The following is a 27,975-nucleotide window of genomic DNA, read 5'->3' on the forward strand; positions in this document are numbered from 1 at the left end:
ATAGTACGTATCCAAAGATGTAGCCCTGAAAGTGGTACTTTGTAGCAGTAGATATAATTGTGAAATATTGGGAAAATCCTAGATACTCAGCAACTGGAAATTATTTAAATGATTTATAGTACATTTAGAAATGTAGGTGTAGAGGGGCACCTGGGTGGCTTAGTCAATTAAGCGTCTGACTCTTGGTTTCGGCTCAGGTCATGATCTCATGGTTCAGGAGTTCGAGCCTCATGTTGGGTTCTGTACTGACAGCATTGGAGCCTGCTTGGGATTCTCTCTCTTCCTCTCTCTCTACCTCTCCCCCACTCTCTTTCTCAAATAATAATAATAATAATAATAATAATAATAATAATAAAGAAATGTAGGTGTAGATAAGTGAATTACAAGACAGTCAATAAAACAGGATTATATTAGAATAGATACAGATATCACAGTCTGGTGTGTGAGAATTGACAGAAAAGACAGGTTCCCAGGAGTAAATTTCAACAAGTACTAAGCAAATCTCACTAGAATGGAGAGATCATATAGAGGCAGGGGCAGTTATTAACATAAAATGGTTGCCAAAAGGCAAAACTGGAGAGCCTTGAATGGTTGGGTAAGCGCTGTTAATATTACTTTCTACAATGTAAAGGGTTTTTGAGCAAGGGAAAGATATGAGGAAAACTGTGTTAAAAGGCATATCTAACAGAAAGCAAGATGGATTCAACACTTAAGGCTTAGAGGAAAGAGAGGTGTAAGGTTACCTTAAGAGAAGGCTACCCAACAGCAAAGGTGTGGAGGTGAAATCTGCCTTTCGAGCGGTTTGAAGACCTCCCCTCAGACCTCTGTGAGCAAAGAGTAGATAATCTACTCTTGGGCATTTTCTGTATAGTTTCATCCAAAATTTGACTAGGTGATATCCTGAGTCAATTTCAAAATTTTATGAACTAAGAGAGGGTATAAACCAAATAAAGAGTGGATATCTTGAGAACTTTTCGGTCTTGTGATTTTTATGTGACCTAAATTCGACATGATATTCCATTGTCTTGCATGGATGCATAGATACTTAAGTCTATCAGAAGTTAAATGGATAAATAAGCGGATGGAGAAACAAATGGCATATATACACATATATTTATATATATATACATATATATTTCTTTAAGTGAAAGAAAAACAGGTATGACCTCAAAGAAAATGTTACAATATAATTTCAGATAGTAAACCCTAATCTCGTCTGGATTTCTTCAATAAAATCAACAGCAAATTTTTATTACAAAGACCTGAAAGGCAAAAAAAAAAAAAAAAAAAAAAAAGACTTCAATAAAGCAACAAACAAAATATTATCCAAAAACCTGGAGTATTAGAATTATCCCAAGTCAGAAGGATACAAGAATATTTACCCCTACTTTAATTCCAAAATTATCCCAATTTAGATTCCTATAGGTTGTGTCCTGGGGCAGAGGGCAGGCAGGAATCACTCTACCTAAATGCACTGATTAGGTACACACTCAAAACAGCAAAGGCTTAGGTAAAAGGAACAAAGTAGAAATTTATGATGCTTCTATCTGCTGCAAAAACATCTGTGATTTAAATTTTATCTGCAAAGTAAAATTAAGGAAAAGCTAAAATTGAAATACTCGACCTACTCTGATTCCCACCAGAAATGGCCAAGTTCATGTCTATTTTAACATAGAATACTTGTGGTTAAGGGAGACAAATACGCAATACAGAACCATCTGGATGTTCTTTAAGCAAACAACATATAAACCAGGTAGTCAAACTCACGACTTTTACTGGATATTATTTCAAAGCCCGATAAACAGCTCTATGGTGTATTGCCACTAATGGAACCCACTTATAAATTCCAATTTCTAAAAGAAAATACAATTCTAATTTGTAAAGAATATAGTCCTTTCTGAGATTCTAAAAAACAAAGCCTTAATAATTTATAAAGTCATTATGGCCCTGGTGATTGTACAAGTCACAAGAGAATTATAAAGAAGAAAGGCAGTACTCATTTTCCCCAGGAGAGAAATGCTGAATGCCATATTGTCATAAAAACACTCTAAGCACATTTATATCAGCATGATCTCTTTTCAAAACACACAAAGCTAAAAGAAAATATGAAAACTAAAGTACACGTTAGCAAAGTAGTTCCAGTCTAGCCAAGGCAAATTCCAGAGATTTTCGCCATGGCTTGCTGCCTCACGTAAAGCCTACCCTGACTATCCTACCTGAAACAACCCCTTCCTCATTCCCTTTACTCTCCTTCTCTATCCTCTGACACTGTTTTATGTTTTATTTTTCTATACAATGCTCACAACTAACTGGAGTGATCTTACATATTTATTTGTTTACTTCTTTGTCTCAACCACCAGAATGTAATTGCACTGAGGGGCAGAGATTCAATCTTGCCCACCATAGCATTCTCCATGCCCAGCACATCGAAGTCACTCAATACGTATTTATGGAATGAATTAACTAAGAAAGAAAGAGAAAGAAAAAAAGGAGGGAGGATGAAAGGGAAGGCTTTCACCCTTGTATGCACAATCACACAATATAGTACAAATGACATTATTTACAATGTGTACAATATAGTACAAATGACATTAACATTATGAATGTTAAAACTTCTTCTTCCCCAAGAAGAGCAATGGTGTCTTACCTGAGTTAAGGATCTAGCCCCATTTGTGGTTAAATGTTGAAGGAGAAATGCCCACACCTTATGCAACAAGTCTCAGACAAAAACCAGTCAGGAGAAGATTACTTTCAATACTATGAGTTCATTGGATATTAAGCTAGAGAGAGGTGCCGATTTTAATGGATGAAGTCATTCTGGACTTAAGTTCCATTAAATATTGCCTCTTCTGCATGACACTTTCAGATTAAACCTTGTCTTTCAGCTGAAGGAAATCACAGTAATTTTTCAAGTATATACGGTTATTTTTCTTCCCAGAAAAATACTTTTTCTCATGAATCACACAGAAAACTCAAGTTACATCAGCAGCATTCCAGCTATCTTGAAGGAGGGGAAACTGAAGGAAGAAAGAAGAGGGCGAGAAGTGAGGGCATATACACCAAGTGTGGCAGGGCCAAGATTTGTCTATAAGTATATTCTAATCACGAGACCCAGACTACCAATGGCCAACATCACCTACTTTAACACACAGAGTTTCCTCAAGGTGGTTGCAGAAGAGGAACTCAGAGAGGTTGCACACATGAGGGAGGTTTGACAAGTGTTGCTGAGTTAAAGATGGAGAGACCCGGGGAACAGAAACGTGGGCACCTAAGGGAAGGGAAGGACTTTGGTCCTACAACTGTGCACCAGGGTGAATAATGGTCCCAAACAATATGCCCAAGTCCTAACCCCCAGGACCTGTGAAATCGACCTTCTTTGGAAGGGGCTTATGGGGCGCCTGGGTGGCTGAGTCATTTAGGTGTCCAACTCTTCATTTCAGCTCAGATCATGATCTCATAGTTTGTGGGTTCAAGCCCTGCATCAGGCTCTGTGCCGATGGCACAGATCCTGCTTGGGATTCTTCCTGTCTCTCTGCCCCTCCCCTGCTTGCTCTGTCTCTCAAACCAAATACTTAAAAAAAAAAAAAAAAACATAATGACAGGTGTCCTTATACGAGAAAAGCAGAAGCAAATTCAAGGCAGACACAAGGAAGAAGGCCATGAGAAGACAGGCAGAGATTGCAGTGGATACTGCTATAAACCCAGGATTTCTGGCAGCCATCACGGGCCAGGAGAGAGGCATGGTTTCTCCCTCAGAGCCTCCAAAAGGAACCAACACTGCCAAGACTTTGTGAACTTCTGACCTCCTAACCTGTCAAAGAAGAAATTTCTGGTGTTTTGAGCCAGTCAGCGTGTGGTATGAAACTAACGCAAACTGCAAGAAACCTAATTCTGCCAACGACCTCAACAAGCCGGTTTCTCCCCTAGTCTTCAGGCAAGGACACCCGCAGATGCCGGACTTCGGGGGCATGAGATCCGGAGCAGAGGACCCAGTCACACCATGTCAGACTTCCAACCTACAGGGCTGAGCAGATGCTGATTAAAGCCACTAAGTGTGTGGTGATTTGTTATGCATCAATACGAATCTAATAGGATATCAGAGTTTAATATTCCTGTATCATCACGTTAGTTAATACTCATGATGAAAAGTTACATAAAAGTTTTGATGGTGAGCATCTTTTTCTTGTTCTTGATCTTAATGGAAATGCCCTTGAGTAGGATTTCAAAACCGTGATCAAAGGAGTTCTCGGCAGATGTTAACAGATAAGCCATCAGAAATAGTGTCTTAAGGTCATAAAACGTTGAGAAACACTGAGCTTCAGACAGGTAAATGGGTAAATTGTGAAATTCAAAAGCTAAGGGGTAGTAAACACACAGAGCATTTCGGAAAGAACCTGTACTCTGTGGCAGGTTCATGAATACTACACAGGCTCAGTGTTGAAGGAAGCGGGCTTCAGTATTTAAGTTATACTTATGCAAACACTTCTATTTGCAGAGCTTACAGACTTCTTTAGTTAAAAAATATTTCCAAAATATTTGGCTCTGGCAGACTGTCCATGTTCCATAAAAGCTGTGCCTATCTCGGTCATTATTCCCAGCAACTATAGCAACATCTACAGTAAGATGTCCTCAATTAGTACCGGTGAATAGATAAGCTGATTAAGAGAAAAATATTCCCTCCCTGGCTCACATCATGCAACTATCACATGCAGATATCTGCTGGAAAGCAGCTGGCCTGTGTACTTCTCACTACTCTGCCTCTTCCATGCCTTTGTTTACCCTATTCTTGACCAGAAGACCTACTCCTCTTCTCTATGCAATCCTATCTAGATTTCAAAGTCTAAATGAAACACCATCTCGCCAGCCATGGTATGATAACTGTCCAGAGAAAAGGCACTGAACAAATACAACTTAAGTTCAACTCTTCGGAAGGCAAAGCACATACACTGTGAAGATGTAACAATTCTTTTCTCTTAATTCATTAATTTATATAGGAAGCAATTCAGCCTTGTTATTTATGATAGATGAAGTGATGGGTGATTTTATCTGTTAACTTGACTGGGCCATGAGCACAGAGATATTTGGCCCAACATTATTCTGGGTCTGTCTGGATAAGATCAATATTTGAGTCAGTAAACTAAGTAAGCAGATTGCCCTGCCCAATATGGGTGGGCCTCATTCAATCCGATCAAGGCCTGAGTAAGACAAAAATGCTGAGTGAAAGGGAATTCCTCTGTTCTACTGCCTTGAGCTGGGATACTGTTCTTTTGCTGCCTTTGGACTTGAAACATCATCTCTTCCTTTGTAAGTTTTTTTTAATGTTCATTTATTTTTGAGAGAGGGAGAGACAGAGAGACACAGAATCCACAGCTGAGCTGTCAGCACAGAGCCTGACGTGGGCCTCGAACTCACGAACTGCAAGATCATGACCTGAGACAAAGTTGGGCACTTAACAGACTGAGTCACCCTGGAACCCTGAAACATCAGCTCTTCTTGAATCTTCAGCCTATCAGTTTCCAAACTGATATGTACCCCCAATCAGCTCTCCTCATTCTCAGGCCTTCAGACTCGAAACAGACTACACCATCAGCTGGGTCTGATGGGTCTCCAGCTTGCCGACTGCTGATCTCAGGATTTCTCAGCCTCCACAGTCATGTGAGCAAATTCCTTACTGTAACTCTCTATATATACACATGCCTCCTATTGGTTCTATTTCTCTGAGAGAACCATAACTAATATTTAATAAGATATTTATTCTTACAACTGAGTTTTCATTTATATCACACAGTCATTCTGGTAAGCACCTGAACACAGGTATCACATGGTATTTAACAAGATTAAATTATCGTCCTCCCTGAACATTTTGTTAAAGCTATGACAAAAGACATCCACTCTTTCCCTAGGATCACCGCCCAGGAGCCATTTAACCACCAAGTAGAAAGAGCCTCTATGAGAACAAAGTCACGTAACTGTAGGCAGAGCAGAGACACGGTGAGAAAGACACAAACACACAGGACTGTAGACATCACTCAAAGCCCCGAATCCAGCTATATTAGATGTCAGCACAAGCTCCTAATGTGAGCACACAATTATTTTCCAAATTAGTGTGAGTGTTACTATTTACAAATAAAACAGTCTTAATACGACACTTTTGAGTGAAAACTGGGAAGCCTACTGCATATGTGCAAGAAAAGCCCAGCATCTTGACTTTAGAGCGTAAATATTATTTAAGGCCAAAGACGGATTAAAACCTTAACAAAATTAAAAGTATCAACACTAAGGGGTGCCTGGGTGGCTCAGTCAGTTCAGCATCCGACTCTTGATTTCAGTTCAGGTCATGATCTCACAGTTGGTGAGTTTGAGCCCCGTGTCAGGCTCTGTGCTGACAGCACGGCACCTGCTTCGGAGACTCTGTCTCCCTCTCTCTCTGCCCCTCCCCCGCTCATACTCTCTCTAAACAAATAAATAAATAAACATTTAAAATATATTAGAAGTATCGATGTTAATGTGTGTGTTTGCCAAACCAAAACAGATGTAGGTCACTCTTACAAACTCTAGAAACTTCACAATTCTTTTTTTAAAGTACAAGCGAGATACGATATTTTATTAGTTTCAGTCATACATCATGGAAATTCAATATTTTTACACACTACAAAATGATCTCTGTCTAGTTATCACCATCTGTCACCTCCCCAACCTCCTCAGGTAACCAACAGTTTATTTCCTATGCGTCTGTTTTTGTCTTCCTTGTTCATGTATTTATGTTTTTTTGATTTCACATATTAAGTGAAACCAAATGTTGTCTTTCTCAAGTCTGCCTTGTTTCACTTAACCTAATATCCTCTAGGACCATTCATGCTGTCACAAATGGCAAGATTTAAGCCATACATCTACCTACTCAATGAAGAACACACATTTTCTATTATTAGCATCTCTAAACTTCTAATTACCAAGAGTTATCATCAAAGACCAAACTCCTTGCCAAGACTTCTAGGTTTCCAAAGTCAAAGTAAATAAACGTATTACTTGTATTTCACTTTTTAAGTTTTTACATAACATTTACTGAGCATTTACATATATTCCAGGGAGGCACAATCAGCAATATTTATTTCAATAGCCACTTCACAGGTCTGAAGTAGGTACTGTTATCACTATGACCGTATTATTACAATCTTCATTTTAAAGGTTGCTAGGAGAGATGATACCATACCTAATAATAACAGTCGTGCTGCTGTTGGCAAGGGCGTACTATGTCCCACACACCGTACTAAGCGTCTTACAAGAGGTATCCCATTTAATTGCCGCAAGTATCTTCTGAGTTAGGTACCACGGTCTCTATTCTACCGATGAGAAGACTGAGGCTGAGAGCGTGAATTGCAAAGCCAAGATCCATGCTTCACATCAGAATCAGTCCACAAGCCGTGAAAACATCCTACTCAATGTCCCAACCAACTCCCTATCATTATTATTATCCAAAGTAGATTTCAAATTGCTTAATAAAAACCTGAACTCGTCTACATTACTTTTGTTCTTCAACTGCCATGTGGTTTCATTTGTATTTTTCTCTGCAACCCCTCATCTCTGGAAAACATAAAGATACGTGTTACGAGAAAGACGTATTATTTAATCCAGCTCAGATGAGCAAAACAAAAGCACAGGATTATAGAGTTAACACTTTTTATTTTATAAACTGTTCCAAAAGGGGACAGACTTCAAGATATAAAGAAACTTCATTTCAAATCTGCATGGGTGTTCACCAGCTATCACTAAACTGTGAAGTCCTGTTAAAGAAAACCCTGTCCCTATGGTGGGGGCACATATCAGGCCCTAAAAAATGCTTCTGTATAAGCCGTTAGATAGCAGATATCCAAAGTAAATCACATTTTGCACAAATATATTTTTATACCTATGTATAAATTTTTTTTTTCAACGTTTATTTATTTTTGGGACAGAGAGAGACAGAGCATGAACGGGGGAGGGGCAGAGAGAGAGGGAGACACAGAATCGGAAACAGGCTCCAGGCTCCAAGCCATCAGCCCAGAGCCCGACGCAGGGCTCGAACTCACGGACCGCGAGATCGTGACCTGGCTGAAGTCGGACGCTTAACTGACTGCGCCACCCAGGCGCCCCAATATACCTATGTATAAAAATATATTTTCTCATCAGAAATACGCATGTAATTACATACAGATCAGAAGTGTAAAATGGCACTAAAAGCATGAATTAATCCCATGAGACAGTGTTCTAATCTCATATTTACCCATGGAAGTACAAACATACACACTCCAAGATAACGTATGCAACCAAAAATACTTTCATTGATAGCTTCTTACTGAGAAAGCTCCACCGAACAAAGTTTTAATTTTTTTTTTTATATACATAACCATTTTTTTACTTTGGGTATCAAAAGTATTCTTTTTTAAAATTTTTCATTTTAAGGCCGATGTTTGATTTTGCTGTGTATGGGTTTGTCTTCTTTTCATTTTGTTTCTTTGTTTTTGTTTTGGTACGTGTATGCTGTGTTTCCTTAAATACAGAATGTGCTTTGGTTACACGAGTTCAGTATTGATACAATAGTTCCACTCTTTCATGATGTTATTGATATTTACTGTAAACGGGTCTGTACCTTCTTAATAAACATTGGTTCTTGCAGAAAAGGACATAAAAAAAATAACAAAATAAAATAAAATAAAATTTTTCTAATATCTATTTATTTTTGAGAGAGAGAGAATGCAAGCATGAGCGGGGGAGGCACCGAGAGAGAGGGAGACACAGAATCCAAATTAGGCTCCAGGCTCTGAGCTGCCAGCACAGACCCCGACGCGGGGCTCAAACTCACGGACTGCGAGATCATGACCTGAGCCGAAGTCGGACTCTCAACCGACTGAACCACACAGTAAGAAAAGTATTCTTACAGTATATATTCATTATCAGGAGTCTCCCTGAGACCAAGTACAGCAGTGCAGGAATAAAAGAAACAAGAGTCTGGCTCGATAAACCAAGCCATTACAGATTCAACTCCAACCTGTCAAGACAGGCCCCCTCAGCCAGGAGGCGGCTCAGACACATTGGCCACAGGCTTCACAAATGTACCTTTCTAAACCAACGACGAGGGCTTGAATGCTTCAAAATATAATCAGACCAGGTTTCTATACATCGTGGAAATTAATTTTTTCCTCAATGAGAACCGGAGATCTGGAGAAGTTGAACAAACTGAGGGGAGCAATTGGTGAAAAGTGCTGTTCCTGAAAACCTGTTGACCTCAGACTGCAGCTGGGGCCCCCGAGGACACCAGGATCAAGCAGGCACATCAACGCACGACGTGCAACCTTGAATTCTGTAAAACTTTCCTTAACAGTGATATCCGGCATGTGTTTTTCAACTTTAACTCCAGGCATACTTTGGAGATACAGTGGGTTCCAACCCAGGCCCCCAAAGTAAAGTAAATGCAGCAATAAAAAAGGTCAAACGAACTTTTTGGTTTCCCACCACGTATAAAAGTTAGTTTGCACTATGCTATCGTCTATTAAGTGTACAATAGCATTATGTCTAAAAAAAAAAAAAAATTCACATACTTTTTACAAACTTTACCGCTAACAAGCGCTAACCATCACCTGAGTTTTCAGCGAGTCATAATCACTGATCACAGATGGAAACAAATACAGTAATAAAAAAGTTGGAACCGCTGTGGGAATTACCAAAAGGTTGCCCAGGGACATGAAGCGAGCAGATGCTGTGGGAAAACTGGAGACTTGCTCAACACTGGGATGCCACAGACCTTCAACTGTGACAGGTGCAACGTGTGTGAAGCACAATAAAGCAAAGCATAATAAAACGAGGTAACCCTGTACTTTTGATAAGACTCATAGTGCGGGAGAAAAAAAATTCAGTGTGCCTCAATTACAAGGTGTCATTTTAGAGTTTCACGTGTTTGCACTGGGTCCTCTTGGTAGTCACCCTACCGTGTCTGCTACCTGAGCAATGGAGTAGAAGGAGAACGTAACCCCATTCTGTTAACTAATCGTCATTACTCGTTCTAGCACCACCAACCACCCCCCTGCAGCCCTGCTGAAATGTCCTATTTGTAACTAAACTTAATTTCCGTTCCAAGAGTTTGGGGTGAAGGAAGATTTCTGTCCATCTCTTTGATTTCTGAGTAGGGTCAGAGAAACATCCCGATTCCACGTTCCAGTAGTCTCGTAATGTTGACCTTGAATAATAAACCTTACCTTCTGGCCATTAACACCTTTAAATCTGCGTAACCTCAGAGTCATGTGCCTTATGGAAAACAGCTAAGGCTCTAAATGGATTCTCCTGGGTTCTAGGCAGTGTAGTAGTCTGTAGTGCCTCTGTTTCCAAATTTCTTTTTTGCGAGCACGTAAGCATATGTACAAAAACATAAGAACATCAAGACCCCCAACCCCATCATTAGAACTAGTCTGACAGAAGCTTCCAGACATCTTGCACTTCTCTGCGCGAATGCAGCACGTGGGACTTACTGGGGAAGTAAGACATCTCTAATGAGAGCCAGCAGACTGCTGTCAGAGTCAACATTCGCCTCCTTCTTGCCATCCCCGACCTCCTGGTTCACGAGTAGGGATGTGGTTTCTGAGAGCAACCGCAAGCTGAAGAGTCGCCACTCCACTTGAAAGAAAAGTGCCAAGAATGTGAGTCCATGGCGATAGAATGCAAACAGAATGTGCACCTACTGGCATTCTCAGTGACGGGGTCACACTTACCATTTTGGCTCTGAACCAAGGAGACCAAGGGTGGCAGGATATAATCAACAACCTTAAAGAAAAGATGTGAAAGACTTGGTTCAAATGTTTATAATCACAAAACTGGTATTAACCACTATCTGTGCTTTTTGCACTGACAGAATCACTAATCAAAAGAGGGGGAAAATCAACAGCTAAATTTATCCTGGATTTAAACTCTACATAAACCACCAGGCTCATTCAACTCTGAAAAAGTCCTCAGGTCAAAATGACATTCTGATCATCAAAACAGTAATTTATCAAAACCTTCAGAGTCTATGAAAGGAACCTTAGTATATAATCCAAAATCCGGTTGGCGTGGGTTGACATTAAACCACCAAATGAATATATATAAGCTAGTGATCATTATTCAAGTTTAAACTACACAACCAAAATATTGGGGGGAAAGGAGACACCCAATCTTTGTGTTTTATTAAATACATCAAAGAGCTATGACAAGTTAATCTTGGTTATTTTTAGAAACATATTCAAAAGATATAAATCCACTATTCAAACCACCTCTAGGATTTCCTAGTTATTGAGGGTACAATCAAATGTGGTTTGAAACCAACTCCAAAATAACAAATCGATTCCCCCCGATGAAAATGAACAATGAAGAAAGGACAAATCATTTCTGCAGTCTAATTTGGAAACCTACTACTCTCTCCTTTGATGAACTATTTTGGTGACAAGAAACAAAATTCCCGTTGTTTACAACTGAATGTATTCCTGGTCCTAAGACAAGCATTTGTTCTCCCTACACTGACAAAAGGGCAGGAGAAACTGTTCCCAGCCCCACAAGACCATCCTGCTATCCAGACCAATGAGATGAAGCCCTGCACAGGTAAAGATCTCTACACGTGGGCAGTAACCCACCAGTGTTAACCTATTCTAGTTTAAAAAAAGGTTTTTAATGTTTATTTATTTTTGAGAGAGAGAGAGGCAGAGCACGAGAGGGGGAGGGGCAGAGACAGAAGGAGACACAGAATATGAAGCAGGCTTCAGGCTCTGAGCTGTCAGCACAGAGCCCAACACAGGGCTCGAACCTACGAACCATGAGATCATGACCTGAGCCGAGGTCAGATGCTTAACCGACTGAGCCACACATGCACCCCCTTGTAAGTTCACATAGAATATTCTATCCAGATATTGGTACAAGGACCCTAAGAACCAGAGATGTTTTGATCACCCTCTTCCATTAAGTGATGTCACATTGCTCAAAGCATAGATGTCACGCTTCATTAAGGAATTTTGATTCCTCTGAACTGCCAGTTGTGTCAAAAGCAAAAACCATGCAAAGGAAACAAACATAGCCCACTATTAACACCCATCAACATGGTCAACGCCTACCTTAAAGATTTAAGAGGACACATCAAAAGAGGAGTGGGTCTGAAGTAAATGACAGGTGTCCAACTCACATCTGAAAAACTAAGCATGGTCAAAAAGCAAGATCATCAGACAGAAGATGAACAATCAACAGTATTCCTACATGCCTACAATAACCAACTAAATGACATAATTAAGCTAAAATCTATAGAAGCAATCAAATTCTAAGGTATCTACGGCATCCTTTTACAGAAAAAAAAATGTAGAAAATATTTACAGGTACAATGGCCATTAACATGCTTCTGCAGAAAGCTTGAAAGCTGTCACAACCATCCTTACAACAAGGAAAATGCGAAACAAACAAAATCAACAACTCTTCTCAGACACCTCCAAGAACTGAAGTCACAGAACAAACCGCTCCCCTGAAGAGACAGGCAAACAGAATCACAGCTTAATGGGAGAAGAAAGGCCAGTGGAGTCAGCAGCTGGTACAAAACCTAAAGGCTAACCGAGGGACTGTTGGGAGCCTGAGCTTGGGGGATAAAAGCTCCTGGTGCCCAGCCTTACTGGAGCACCCACACGCCCGGGAGTTTACTTCCCCAAGTCTCCCCTAAACTCTCAGAGTGAAGATCAGAGAAAAACCCCTCATGCTTCCAGCAGAGGGAAGGAAAATGAGCCATTTTGAAACACGCTCAGAACATTCTTTTCTTCTTGACAAAGGCCTGGACACAAAGGACACTATCTTACCAGAGCCTATAGTAAGGTTTCAGCAGAACCTAACCAACCTGGGAAAGACAATCCCAACTCCAGCACCCTCCGAGCCTTCCTGTCTCCCCCGGGTACAGGCGCAGGGACAACTGACAAACACCTGTGAACGTCAGAGACCAGACGCAGAGGCTCACAAAAAGAATCCTAACCACAGGACCGTGGGACGTTTCCCCTCCGGCCATGCCTTACCGCAACATCAACTGGGCTCCTCTATAACAACATGGATTACCACTGAGAGAGTTGCAAGACACGGGTTTTATGTGAGAAGGAGTTATCAGGGAAACCCAAAGCAACAGGAGAGACAAAAACTAGGACCCCGGAGGGAATTTTAGCCTCTGAAAAACCACAGGTAGAGCAGACGGGGAACGCAACCGGGCTTCAAGCCACATACACATCAAATCTCACACTAATGACGTGCTTATCTCAATTCATTTTACCTGATGGGTCACGCTGGCATGAAATATTCCAAGTGTTAAGAGAAAAAAAGCACCAACCTAGAATTCTGAGTGAAATTATCCCTCAAAAGTAAAAGGAGAAATAAAGATTTTTCTCACACAAACAAAAACAGAAAACATTTTCTGCCAGTAGACCTGCCTTGCAAGAAATGTTTCCAAAAGTTCTTCAGAAGGAAGAAAAATGATATAGGTCAGAAACTCAGATCTATGTATCAGAGAAGGAATAAACAAAGGTAACACATGGTCATTGATGAACAGACTCCGAGAGGTCAACTCTCTGCAAATTAACCCATCATTCCAGTGTCATACAAATAAACAGTCCAAGGGGAGCCTGGGTGGCGCAGTCGGTTAAGCGCCCGACTTCAGCCAGGTCACGATCTCGCGGTCCGGGAGTTCGAGCCCCGCGTCAGGCTCTGGGCTGATGGCTCAGAGCCTGGAGCCTGTTTCCGATTCTGTGTCTCCCTCTCTCTCTGCCCCTCCCCCGTTCATGCTCTGTCTCTCTCTGTCCCAAAAACAAATAAATAGTCCAAGAAGGTTTGCATTACCTCCTCATATTGATTCCGTAATGTATTTGGAAAATAGTGACAATGCTACAGAAACATAAAGATGGGTGGAAATTAAGACGGGCACACTACTGCCTTCAGCAAGGCTGGACCCTGAAGAAGTTCTTCCCTTCCTCATTCTTGAAGCCTCTCCCTTCCCCCCATACGTTTTTATGCAGAATGCTTTGCTCTGGGAACTCAATATCGACGTTGACATCTCGCTGACCTCAACGTACACTTAATAATGAGACTCGGATGTGTGTGCCAACACTAGACAGGAGACCACCTAGGAAGACATGACCAAGGTGGCTGGCAGCACATACCTATACATTCCTATAGAAACCACCCAGATCCTGTATTTTCCTAGAAAGCCCCTCAGCCTTTTCCTAGGACAGGCTTGCCACTCTTAGAGACACTAGCCTCCTGCAGCCTCCTCTGCCTGGCAGATCAACTATCTTCCTTCTTTATACCCAAACTCTGTCTTCATATTATATTTTAGCTCCAGAACACAGAGGTCGATTTCAACAGCAGTAGAGAATCAAGAATAAGACAAGATTTTCAAGAAATTGTGGGGCAGAGATGGTTTACCCTACCAAGTTTCCAGGCTTCCTATAAGGGAAACCAAGTGGTGTAAATGTAGAGCTAGACAAAGAAATTCATGGAATATAACCGAGAGCCTAGAAACAGACACATATGGGAACTCAGCAAGGGGCAGTGATAGTATTATTAGCAACAGTGGAAAAACATGTAGACTATTCATTTAAGGGAGAGCTACAATTAGCTATCTACTTGGTAAAAAAAGACCAGAGAACACTGAAAAAATAATTACAGGAGGCTTAAAGGTTGAATAGTTAAAAAGAAAGGCTTTTAAAGGAAAATAGAGCATAGTTTTGTGGCATTAAAGTAGGAAAGGACTTCTTTTTTTCATTCTTTTAATGTTTATTTTTTAGAGAGAGTGCAAGCAGGGGCAGGGCGAGGGGCAGAGGATCTGAAGTAGGCTCCGCACCGACAGCAGCGAGCCCGAGGCGGGGCTCAAACTCACGGACCATGAGATCACAACCTGAGCTAAAGTCAGACACCCAACCGACTGAGCCACCCAGGTGCCCTGGAAGGAGTTAAGTAGCATCTAAAAAGCACAAACTAAAAGAGAAACATTAATAAGTTTGACTACATTAAAATAAAAAACATTTATATAGGATGAGTCCCTAGAAACAAAATGAAAAGAAAAGCCATTGGCTAGGAGAAAGTTCTGCAATCCCCAAATCTGACAAATGGATTCATATGCAGAATGCAAGAGAAAAATCAATGAGAAAAAGACGAACAACCCCCAATACTGGACAAAAGACAGAAATGATGGTTTTCAAAAGAGAATACCCACATGGTCAACAAACATATGAAAACTATTCAAACCCACCATCAGAGAAATGAAAATTAGAACACTGAGATACCAATTTACACAGATTCAGTTAAAGAAATTACCTTAGTACCAAGAGCTTGAAAAACTTAGGGGAAATGGGTACCTACATACCACAGTAAACCAATAAATTGGTACAAGAACTTGGAAGAAGAATTTCATAACACCAACCAAAGTTTCCAGTAACACATTCAAAGCTATTCACTGAAGATCTGATTATAAGAGTTCAAAAATAGAATGGATAAATCTCACATCAATATATTTAATGAAAACAAGCAACCTGCAAAAAGACACAGACAGTATCTCACTATGTAGCCCAAAACAATACCTATAAACTTAAATACACACCAAATGTAAATTTCTGGATTAAAAATATATTTAATCAGTTTTAAAAGAAGAACTCTAGTTCATTATAATATCATTTAATTTTTTAATTAACACTTGTCCTCTGAATGACTGAAGGCAATTAGCAATGTATCCCAGATGGTAGAAATTTAATCCTTCCAACTGAGAATGATCCTTTAGAAGAAGAAACAGGTAGAGGATGGTAATGGAGAAATAATGTGCTTACTATAATATGGCAAATGCAGATTACAAGACAAATTATTTACTATTCACCTTTAATTCATATTTTTCCCGAGCAATGACAGTTGATTACATTACCAAAAGAAAGCTGCCCATAACTCACAAACAGAAAAATAAAAATAAAATTACTCTGAAAATGTGCAGATACTTAGCAAGTCGAACAAGGCAAGGGAGATAAACACTGAAAAACAGTTTCATCCATTTTATTTATATTCTATGCAATAACTACATAAATCAAAGTAATAAATGGTTTTTCAGAAAAGATCATTGGTTGTAAAATCCTAAAATGAAAAACACCACATACCTTCGCAAAACGTTCACTTAACCAATGATTCTAGCAAAACAGAATAGATGAAAGTTAAAGTTTTAAAACGCTAGTTACTTTGGAGCACAGAGCAGAGAAACAATGGAGTCAAATTTTAATAGAAAATATAAAGAAAATATAACAAAAGAAATATAGGAAAATAAAACATTTCAATATACTCCTATACAAATCAGAAGGGTTACTACATCTACTCTCACAAAACACACGAAAAAGATTTGTAGGAGTGATACATCTCAACACTTACACAAATGTTAAGTGTAAGTAGACCCACATAAGTAGATTATACACACACACACACACACACACACACACACACACACACACACACACAAATAACGTCAATGAGCTCGCAGTACGTAGGTACCGGGATTTTATTACCACCACTATCAAAACTTAATAGCTACTAAGGTGTAGAATGGAAATGAACACAAACATGAAATAACTAACATCACATAGATTGGGATGTGTGGATGCGCCAGAGTTTCTTGGCAGAGAAGAAGGTGTTTTTGTCATTGCCACTGTCCTTGAAATAAATAGCTGCTAAAAGTTAGACTTAAAGGCCTAGAGATCCATCCAGATGATGACTTGGGCCTTGTTTCTTTTTCCTTTTGGAGATATTTAGAGTAGTTTACTCTGAATTTGTTTTAAAAACATCCAGATGAACCTTAAAACAATTACCTGGATATATAACCTACAAGATACCAATCAGAGATGAGAAAGCAACTCTAAATTGAGAGAGCAGATTGGCACACGGTGACACATTGAACAAAATTCTAGCCTCTGGCCCCAAATGCCTGGAGGTCCCACAGTAACTCACACAAAGAGGGGGGCAGCTATAAAATACAAGACCACAGCTCCAAGGGTGCTCAAAGTGACACAGAAGAGCGTGGCAGTGGGGGAGAGGGACCCAGAAACTGGCTCTTGGAAACAGCAACGATGATTGCTTGGGCCCAGAAACAGAGCAAATTTGTTATTTCTTAAAAATATCTTGGATCTGTATTTCGGTACAAATCGTTTCCTGTATATCCCTGTGCACTTTATTTTCCCTGATGCATTTAAAAATGTCTTTCCAAGAATGAGTTCACGGACCTCACCAGACTGCCAAAGGCTCCCAATGTACAAAATGCAGAAACAAATCAGAGTCCGATGCCAAGAATACCAATCCACGGGGCTCGCTGGAAACTTGTACCCTTCCAAGGGTGGGCCAGTTGCCCAAGATTTCCAGCCAATCCACGTATCTTTAAAAATGGACTCACCTCACCAAAGAAAATAATCTTTCTAACAAAAGGGTCACCAAGATAAAGACACTTCACAGCTGTGAACTTCAGATTAGAGTCTTTCCAGGGCTCACCAACCACCTCTTGAGGGAGTACTCCCTCAAGAATATGGCACACTTCAAGAATATGGCGAGAGTATGGCATCCTTCACATACAAACTACCCTTTCCTAGGGCAGACATTAAAACCAACTCATGCATATCATTTTACACCTCTACGGCGAAGTATTTTCAAGTAAATTACTCTAAGTATCTCAAAATAATACCAAGAGAAACCTTAAAATGGCTCATGAAAACACTTCACGCTTCTCTCCCTTGGCAGACAGGATTCCGTCGCCTGAAACACCCACCCCTCACCCAGGAGGCCACTCAGGAGTTAATCCCTACCTATGTCCAAGACCTAGTTCAAGAATAAAATCATCTCCTCTAAAAAGCATCTCCAGACCCTGTCAGACTGAAAGGGCTCTTGGCATACCCCAAGCAAACCACCAACACAGCACTCTTCAAACCATGGTCCAATCTTTCTTTTTCATCTTGGTCTCTTCCTCCCAACCAACACTTAACCTATTCAGAGCAGGATCTGATTCTAGCTCACTACTGTATCTTCCTCAACACTCATTGATTTTTTTTATTAAGTTTTTCATTTTAATTCCAGTATAATTAAATCTTTTAAAGAGGTCGTTTACAGGGGCTCCTGGATAGCTCAGTCGGTTGAGCCTCTGAGTCGATTTCGGCTCAGGTGATGATACCAGCGTCGTAGTATCGAGCCCCATATCAGACACTGCATTGGATGTGGATGCTTAAGATCCTCCCTCTCTCTCTCCCTCTGCCCCTCTCCCCAGTTCACTCTCTAAGATAAAAATAAAAGATATTAAAAAAATAAAGAGGTGGTTTACAAAAGGCACTTACTATAAATATGCGAGTGAAAAATACATAAGTAAACCAAAACCTTAAACCTTTTTGGGGGGTCTACTTATTACATCACTGCTTTAACTCTATTCACATTAATTCATCCTATTACTATGAAAAGGATGTTTCAAAAGTTTTGAAACCTAAAAGTACTTGTTCTACACATGGCAATTTTGAAAGAAAGAAAGAAAGAAAGAAAGAAAGAAAGAAAGAAAGAAAGAAAGAAAGAAAAAAGAAAAGAAAAGAAAAGAAAAGAAAAGAAAAGGGATTTGCTTTTGTATCCTGGTTGTAAGCTGAGGTGAGCCCAACTTCGAATTTTAAATAAGATTCTCAGGCCTGCGTGCTGTAAGAAATCTCAAGTCCTCTCTCAGATTTCTCAGAACGTGCAATGGCTTATTTCCTTCTCCATGGTTCACCGCCAACTCTTGAGTTTTCACTTACTCTAGTATTTTATTTGCTTTTTCCCTTCTCCTGCTGTTTGCTTCTGAGACCGACTATCCAAATGAAAGGCGGTTAGACCAGATGTGACAATGAGGACTCTGTCCCACGGCCTCCACGGGAAGCAGGCACAGAAGCCAGCTCACAACACCTGCTGCAATCAGCTCAGGACGCTCAGGACTTGGAGGACGAATGCCAGCTCCACGGCTTGTTGTAGCCTGCCTCCCACTCACGACCAGCCAGCCAAAGTCACATGTGCTCCCCTAATCCATCCCATAGGAGGCCCTGTTTCTCATTAGTCTGCCTCCAGCTCCCCCCATGCCGACCAAGATACACCGTAAGCCTTCCCTTTTTTTGCCCTAAAGTTTGTACACCCTCTGCGGAATACAAGTGAGGGTGATGATGTCCCTACTGCTGCAAGCTCCCAATCAGCAGCCTCTGTGTGTCGTCATTCAGGTGGTCTTCCCTCACCTCCACCTTGCTCACGGTACCACATGATCCCTTTGTAAGGACTGAATTTAAAGTCTCCCAAGTTCTCCATATGTACACCAGACTCTACTGATGGTTCGGAGGGATGCAGCTTTGTAATGGCAACACCCACAATTTGCAATTGAATATTAAACCTCCTGCTTTTAGTCATCTTGGAATCACCTGCACCTTTGATTTTTTTTTTCCCCACTAACCTTGTCTCCCCGCCCCCCCCCCCCCCGCCCCCACACACAGCTCGGCTCTGAGGCTCCTGCCCTTTGCCTGTCTCTTCTAGGCCCCCTCTTCGTTCCTTTCTTCCTCCTCATTCTCCACCCAATGCCAGCTCCTTATTTATACAGACAACGTGTACTTCCCCTGCCACCCCCACCCTTTTGTTCATCCAAGCTTCAAGGCCGCTCCTGGATCCCTACCTACAAAGGAAATGGAAGTTCAGTACAGACCCGTCTGTGGCCTAATGGTTGTAAGAAGGCCAGGAAGATATTTCAAGGTGACAGCTTTTCTCTGTCTTCCGCAGGCAGGCCGTACTGCCCTACACACAAAGAGGAGGTCCCCCTGCACGTGATCCAAGACCCGCACCCCTCCCAGAGATCTCTGTCCACTCCCTCTTCCAAATACACTTTGAAACAGCATTCATTTGTTATTTTCTTAACACCCAATGATGTGTTATTAAATTTTTAATTTTAGTTCCAGTATAAGTAACATACAGTGTTATATCAGTTTCATGTGTATGATATAGTGATTCAACAATTCTATACATAATAGATTTTTACCTAAAACGGGGCTAAGTTCCCTTAGAGCCTGAGAAATTCAAATCCCGTATCATGCCAAAACAAAGACGACTACTGATTAGTCATGTTATAAAACATTTCTTGACTTAAAGATAATATGTGGGGAGTACAGTGTGACTCATGACAAAACTCAACCCGCATTTTGAGAGGTCACATTACAACGCTTTCAAGACAACCCAATGCCAGATGGCAACGAAGCAGCATAATAACAAAGAAAAAAGGACAAAAACCTAAAGAGCCTCTTTACTGAATAGCTTTCAAGTCACAGTGAGGAAACCATGACAACAAAATCCAACACTGTGGATGACAAACCTTCAATTGTCATGGCTTTACCCACTGGTACTACGTCGACCTGTTAACAAACAAGAGACTGAATCACCTGAGAAGACATAGCGAGTAACTGCTGCTGTCAAGTAGGTGGTTTGTTCAACAGTGCTTTCCTCTTCTAGAATCTTCCACAGAATTTATAAACAACAGATAAACCATTTAAGTCAATACCACTGCAACCCTAATCAGGCTCCCCTACACTAATGACTTCTACCATAAGATTCCATGATTACTTATTTTAGTTGTAGAGCTAATACACCTGTGTACAGAACAATCCAAGGAGCTTTAATACTTAATGCTTGTGACAATTACTTTCTTAAAGGCATTCGTCTGTGGTAAAGGTCATTTAAGGACATGTCCTAAAAACAGGGTCGTAGTTTACTAAAAACAAAAATACAGGTTCCCAGGTCTAGGGACTTTTCATTTCTTTGCTCAAACCACCCCCCCAACTCTGTGTGCATATATATGCACATTAGTTGCTGCCAGTGATCCTCAATGTCCCAAAAGAAATGAATGTCTGTGACCTAGGGATGCTGACAGCTCTGGGACACTTAAACTACACAATCACAATGACACCAAAATATGTAAATAATGCTCAGATGGCTAAACTTTACTTCACTTGTTCTTAAAGCCTTGGATGCCCAAAATGGTAATTTATCATTTAACAAATTTATGTTCCATTTTAAGAAATGATGAACATGAGATACTGGAGTTCAGCAGCTTTAACCCATAAATAGCCACATAACCATATTCAAATTTTCTTCTTTCACAAAGAAAAAAAGCAACACTGTAACCTATGGAAAGTGTATTTCTGAAACAATCATTTGTTGAAAGTATGCTTTATACTATTATTTTTGTAGTGGGGTGTTTTTTTATTTTACAGATGAAAGCACATCATTTGAAAACTGAAGTTTACTATTCCAAGCACTCAATTGAAATTCTTATCCTACATTTGAAAATTAACCACCACTTCCTTACAGCAAGCCTTGGAAAATCTGGTACATCGGACAGCACGATAATTAACATGTCGCATCAACTACCAGTCCCCTTTCCTCCGAAGTCATATCGGCCACACAGGGGAAACATGCCCACGCCATGAATCCTACCTCCACTAATGGCAGAGCGGGCCACGCAGAATACCCCTTTTGAGGAGAACAACTGCCAAAACTAGACACGACATTGTTTAACTCTTCCTTACAATATTAAATACCTAAAAAAAGACGTTAAGGAATTCCCAAGGCACAAAAGATTGGCAAAATTTCAGAAGACTGGCATTTGCTATTGGCAAGACTGGACTGGGGAGAAACAGACACTCATGTATTACTAGGAGGTGGGGGAAGCAAAGTAGTAAGCCCTATGTAATTATCCTTCAATCCCACAATCACCACTCTGGAAACGTGCCCTGAAGACACACCTCCGACAATAGGAAACTGCATGTGCATGGGCTATTTGTTTGTAACTGAAAAATATTAGACACTACCTAAACGTCCCAACATAAGAGATGGGTTGAATAACCTATGATACCTACACACAGAATAGAGTACTATACTGCTCCAATGAAGAGTGAGGAAGAGCTGTACGAACTGATATGGAGTGGCCCTGCTCTGAATACATCTTTTTCTACAGCTTTGACTTTTGGAAGCATGTTAATCTTATGTGTACTCAAAAGATAAAAGGATAGGAAGGGGAAAAAGAAACCCAACAATTGAAAGCAAACTGAAAACTAACCAACTGTGTTTCAGATGAGTATTATAACCACACTAAAAGAGGAGGAAGGGGACCATTCCAAGTATCTTATGAACACAGCATAGATAGAAGGAACCATATGGACAGGGACTGGGTTTGAAGTTATTAGCGTGAACTCATGATTTCAAAATATGTGTGTGTGTGTGTGTGTGTGTACCCATATATGCAAGCATGCATACGTGTGTTGTGTGTGCTCATATATGTATATACATGTATCCGTTTCCCAGCTCTATTTTATGTATATATTTCCCAGAAGCGGAGACATCCCAGGAAAGAGAGGCACACTTAGGGCCCTACACCGTGGTTTCTAATGCCACCTCCCATGAAAAGGAGCCAGAACTCCTCTGAGAATTGACTGGGAAATGACTAGGCCAGGCTAGAGAAGCTAGAAGCCAAAGCAAGAATATCTTGCTGTGCCAGCAAGTTAAAACATCACTCGGAAAATGATGGAGTATGTCACAAGGACACAGGAATCAATTCGAAAGACTTTACACTGGCCAAATCTGTTATAATTTGAGCACCAAAATAATTTCAGTCATGAAGCCCTGGATAAAAACAGGAATCTGTGGCACACGGAATGATGGTAGAAAGAACGATGTCCACCATCCTTATCCCGAGAACCTGATAATTTGTTATCATACACAACAAAAGGGATTTTATAGATGTGATTAAGTCAAGGATCTTGACATGTTTACGCTGGATTAGACAGATGGGCTCAATAGAATAACAAGACCTCCTCATAAGAGGGAGAAAAGAGGGTCAGAGTCAGAGGAGGAGATGTGTCCACAAAAGGGGAGGTCAGAGAGATTTGAAGATGCTACGCTGCCACCTTTGAAGATGGAATGAGAGGCCACACATGAGCCAAGGAACACAGGCAGCCCCAGGAAGCCGGGAAAGGAGAGGGAAAAGACTTTTCCCCTTACTTCTCCCAAAAGGAACACAGGTGTGCTGACACCTTGATTTTAACCCCAAAGACCAATTTTGTACTTCTGACCTCCCAAATCATAACATAATAAACTTGTGTTAAGTCCCTAAAGTTTTGATAATTTTTTACAGAAGCAATAGGAAAATTAATACAGGATACAAGTCCACACCAGTGATTAATAGATATGCTAATTCTTATCAGTTACTTTGCAAAAAAGGGGGGGTTACATTTACCAAGATCTATACACTTTTGCTTATTTATGAGAAATATATTTTTTGAAATTTAACAGAATATTTTGACAAAAATCTTTATTAATGAGTATAAAATAACCTAATTATTTTATATTAAAAAGACTAATTCCAATTTTACTTTTTGTGTACGTTATTCATGTAACAATCTAAAGGATTAATATGCCCTCATATGTATGCCTTTAGGCATTCAAAGATGTATAAATACACAAATAGAAATGAATTTAAAGTATTGAACTGTAGCTTTAAAATTAAGTCTATTAAATAAAACAAAATGGGTATCAAATTAAATTTACTCTCTGAATAAACTATTCTAGTTTTCTTAATAAACAGAAAATTATATTATCTTCTACACATATTTATATTTCTTTGTATTAACTATTTAATTATCATCTTTAACCAAAGTAATCAACCTTCTTTTTAATCAAGCATAAGAAAAGTTAGAGAGAAAATAAAGAATAATTTAGATATTTTTCTGTCTACTAGCATTTATGCCATACAACTTAAACAATTTTAAAGTATAGTTAAAAGGTATAATTCAAAAGCATTTACAAATTTTGTTCATCTACTGCCCTTGTAAAAAATAAAATAAAAATAAAGTAAAAACTTGTAAAAAAATAAAAAATAAAGTAAAAAATATAGTAAAACTATAAAAACAAAGTAAAAACTATACTTGTAAAAAATAAAGTAAAAACTATACTTAATGATCACTGTTTTGTAACTGTTTCTTATTTAGAACTGTTTAGGCATCCAAAGATTATTTATTAATTGACTATTGCTCTAAGGTCTTAATGTTACTTAAGGATTTATAATTATAAATTAATTTATGAAAAATATTTTTATATTTATGTACACTTAATTCAACATAACATACATACATAAAGGTATACTAATCCTCAGGCATATGTCTCGGTTAACTTTCACAAGATGAACACACTCCTGTACCCAGCACCCAGACCAAAAAAAGACTTTATCGGAACATTGCAAAGGCCCCTCGCAGCTCGCTCTAGTCACCACCTGCCCTAGGAATGACCACTATCCTGACTGGTAACAGCTTTGTCTGTTTTCAAATTTAATGCAACTGGATCCTGATATTTTGTATCTTCCATCTTTATCTCAGCATTAACTTTGTGAGATTTATCCAAGTTCTGAAGCATAATGATATAGCATTCATTTTCTCTCCTACGAGGTATTCATCATATGACTAATCCATAATTTATCCATTAGATTGCTGAGATGGACATTTGGATGGTTTTCTGTTTGGAGTTATGAGCATCTTTCTATATGTATTTTGGTGAACATAAGCCCATATTTCTACCGAATGTATATTTAGAGGTGAAATTGCTGAATCAATGGCATATACTATGTCTGGCTTCAATAGCTACTACCATTTTTCTGAAGTATTTGTACCAACTTACGTTCCCAGTAGACGTTTCTCAGAGTTCCACATTCTAAAACCTCACCAGCTCTTAAGATTAATTCAAAAATCTGGATTAATTAACGATAAATTACTCAATATTTATTAGCCTCTAGCCTTTAGTTTAAAAACTTACAAAGGGACAGGTTTTCATTTAAAAAAAGGCATTATAACTTAGCTTACTTTTTTAAATTAAAGAAATTGAAATATATTTTAGGTGATATATGTATATTATGGCCAGAATTTTTTAACAAAGAATCACCTTTGTTCACCGTTATTTTTCTCTTTGCTACTGATTACATGTTCTTGAAACCACCGTGAATGGGAGCAAGTTGTCTACACAATCCAAATCATCGTGTACTGCTGACTGCTGTGTAGGCCACACTGTTGATTTCCAACTCTGAGCAATTAATGTGGTCTAAACTCTGGAAAAAATCTGAGTTAAGCAATTGTGCTCATCAAGAATTAAATGCATGTAATCACTTCCACATAAAGTATTGATCGGCAGCCTTGAACACAGTTTGCGCTAACATTTCCAACAATGTTATGCTCCTTAGAGTGCTAGGTCTTCCATTTCACGTATTCCAGTCATGCTCAAGAAGAGGTAATTAGAAGATTTCCCATAGGTTATAGCATTAAAAAATATTTCTTATGAAACCCATGAGTTGCAAATGATACCTTTTCTATCATAATACTATGGGCTGTAGTTTCAACGATTATTATGATGGCATTTCGTGTTTACCAAATAAACTAAATGTTTATATACATCTAGGTATAGATGTTTATAAACAGTGGATCTTAACAAATTATCCATGGGGTATCGTTCATGAGGATAAAGAATCAATAAGCAATACTGGGGCAATACTCAGAAATCATTGCCATAAGAAACAGAGTTTCCGGTAATAGCGGGTATGGTTATCTGTATTAAATTAAATCACTGAAAACAATGATAAAGGCCAGATAAAATATAAAAGAACAAGACCTTAAAAGTATTCAAACTCTGAAAAGACAGTGGAGGAACTTCTAGACCAATTCTGAATGGAAGTCTTAACTAGAGAGTGGAGTAGAAGACATGAGCGCAGACTTGATTGTACCCTGGCAGTGCCTACCACTAACCCAAGCACAGGCTCTAGTGGGGGTTGCAAGGGCCAGAAAGGTCGGAGTCCAGGTCTTCCTAGCACATGCAGTTTTGTGAATCTCCTACCCTGAGTAGGGCACTGAGGAGGGGGGATTACACTCTCTTAACAGTGATGGAGAAATTAGATCTATTCACCAACCCCTCCACACACATTCACACTCCTGGGAAGTGCTGCAGAGGCTGCCCTGGGACGTTATGATCTCAGACCTAGAGCCTCAGAGATTTGCACACTAGGTGCAAATGACCTTGGTCTGAGGTAGCCCTGATTGGCAGGGCCCCAAAGCAAACACAAAGCCTCTTAGAGGAGGGAGCATCCACAATAGGCTTCAGGAAATACCCACAGATTTCAAGGCCAACAACCAACAAGCAGTAAACATAAGTTCTCCAAGAAAACGAGATGAGTTGTACGTGGGAAAGATTGTATAACAGACACTATCTCACATCACAGTCTCTTGATATTGGAATTATCAGACATAGTGTAAAACAGCCACATCTAACAAATGCGAACAAATAAACCACAACTGGAAGATAACTATAGGGAATAGGAAATTATAAAAAATACAGTAGGCTGAAAAAACAGATAAGCAGAATTTCTAGTGGTAAAAGAAGTTCTACACATGGAAAATAACGATAATTAAAAAGTCAATGGCAATGTTTGGCATGAGACTGGACACAGAAGATAGAAATTAACCAAACAGAAAATGACACCGAGAGAGAAAAATATGGAATATGTAGAAAGACAGCAAATATAGAAAGTACACCGACAAAGTTTAATGTATATGTGGCCTGAGTTGCTGACGGAGACAGAGCAAAGGAGAGAGAGAATGAACAGAGATGATGGCTAAGAATTTTCCATAATTGATGAAAAAGGACAATCCACAGATTCAAGAAGCACAGAGAATCCTAAGCAGAATATAAAGAAGTACCCAGTTAGTTACATCATAGTGAGTCTACAGAAAACCAAAGACCCTCCTTCTCTTCCCAAAAAATAGTCTTAAATGGAGACAAGGGACAAAGAGACAGATTATCTTCACAGGAAAAACAGACTTCAAGAAAATTCAGAACATAAGATAATGAAATAATATCTTCACAGTACTAAACAAGAACAAAAATAACTGCCAACCTAGAATTTAATACTCAGAAAAAAATCTCCTTCAAAAAACAATGACTTAACAGACAAAGAGCATGCCACAAGCACTCCCAAGCTAAGGAAACCTGTGAAGGATATACTGCAGTCATGAAGAAGTGGGGCCAGATGGAGGGAGTGAGAACTAAGAAAGAAAAACAAAACATGGGCGCCTGGGTGGCGCAGTCGGTTAAGCGTCCGACTTCAGCCAGGTCACGATCTCGCGGTCCGTGAGTTCGAGCCCCGCGTCAGGCTCTGGGCTGATGGCTCAGAGCCTGGAGCCTGTTTCCGATTCTGTGTCTCCCTCTCTCTCTGCCCCTCCCCCGTTCATGCTCTGTCTCTCTCTGTCCCAAAAATAAATAAACCTTGAAAAAAAAAAAAATAAAAAAATAAAAAAAAGAAAGAAAAACAAAACAAACAACAACCAAAAAAGCAGTATATACGTGGGCAAATGTAATTGAACACTATATTACAGTAATAATGAGTATTATATTATTACTTAATAATAAAAGAGATTTAAAGAGAAAGAAACAGAACAAGATAGACTATAAAGTATCAGGCAAGGGGCGCCTGGGTGGCTCAGTCGGTTAAGCGTCCGACTTCAGCCAGGTCACGATCTCGCGGTCCGTGAGTTCGAGCCCCGCGTCAGGCTCTGGGCTGATGGCTCAGAGCCTGGAGCCTGTTTCACATTCTGTGTATCCCTCTCTCTCTGACCCTCCCCCGTTCATGCTGTCTCTCCCTGTCTCAAAAATAAATAAATAAATAAAAAAAATAAATAAACGTTAAAAAAAAAAAAAAGTATCAGGCAAAAGTAATATACATCACAGGGGCACTGAATGGAGTTGTTGGCTAAGGTCTGTATTTTACTTAAAAGATAGCTTCTTTTTTAAGTTCAGCTTTTAATAAGTTAATGTGCATGATGTAAATTTTAGGGTAAGCAGTAAAATAATAAAGAGAGAATCTAAACACCAACCTTC

At 39.6% G+C, this 27,975-nt stretch overlaps 1 protein-coding gene across 5 annotated transcripts in view; it reads right to left on the reverse strand.

Annotated features, from left to right (window-relative positions):
- ULK4 (unc-51 like kinase 4) overlaps positions 1–27,975 on the reverse strand; it is a 582,128-nt gene that overhangs the window by 347,958 nt on the left and 206,195 nt on the right. For all 5 annotated transcript variants that reach the window (XM_047874598.1, XM_047874600.1, XM_047874597.1 and 2 more), the window contains 2 exons: positions 10,740–10,791; positions 10,500–10,644 (listed from right to left, as the gene is read on the reverse strand). In XM_047874598.1, coding sequence (XP_047730554.1) covers positions 10,500–10,644; positions 10,740–10,791 — 197 coding nt within the window. The remainder of the gene's footprint in view (positions 1–10,499; positions 10,645–10,739; positions 10,792–27,975) is intronic.

This window comes from Prionailurus viverrinus, chromosome C2 (genome assembly GCF_022837055.1).
Source record: "Prionailurus viverrinus isolate Anna chromosome C2, UM_Priviv_1.0, whole genome shotgun sequence".
Classification (NCBI taxonomy): Eukaryota; Metazoa; Chordata; class Mammalia; order Carnivora; family Felidae; genus Prionailurus; species Prionailurus viverrinus.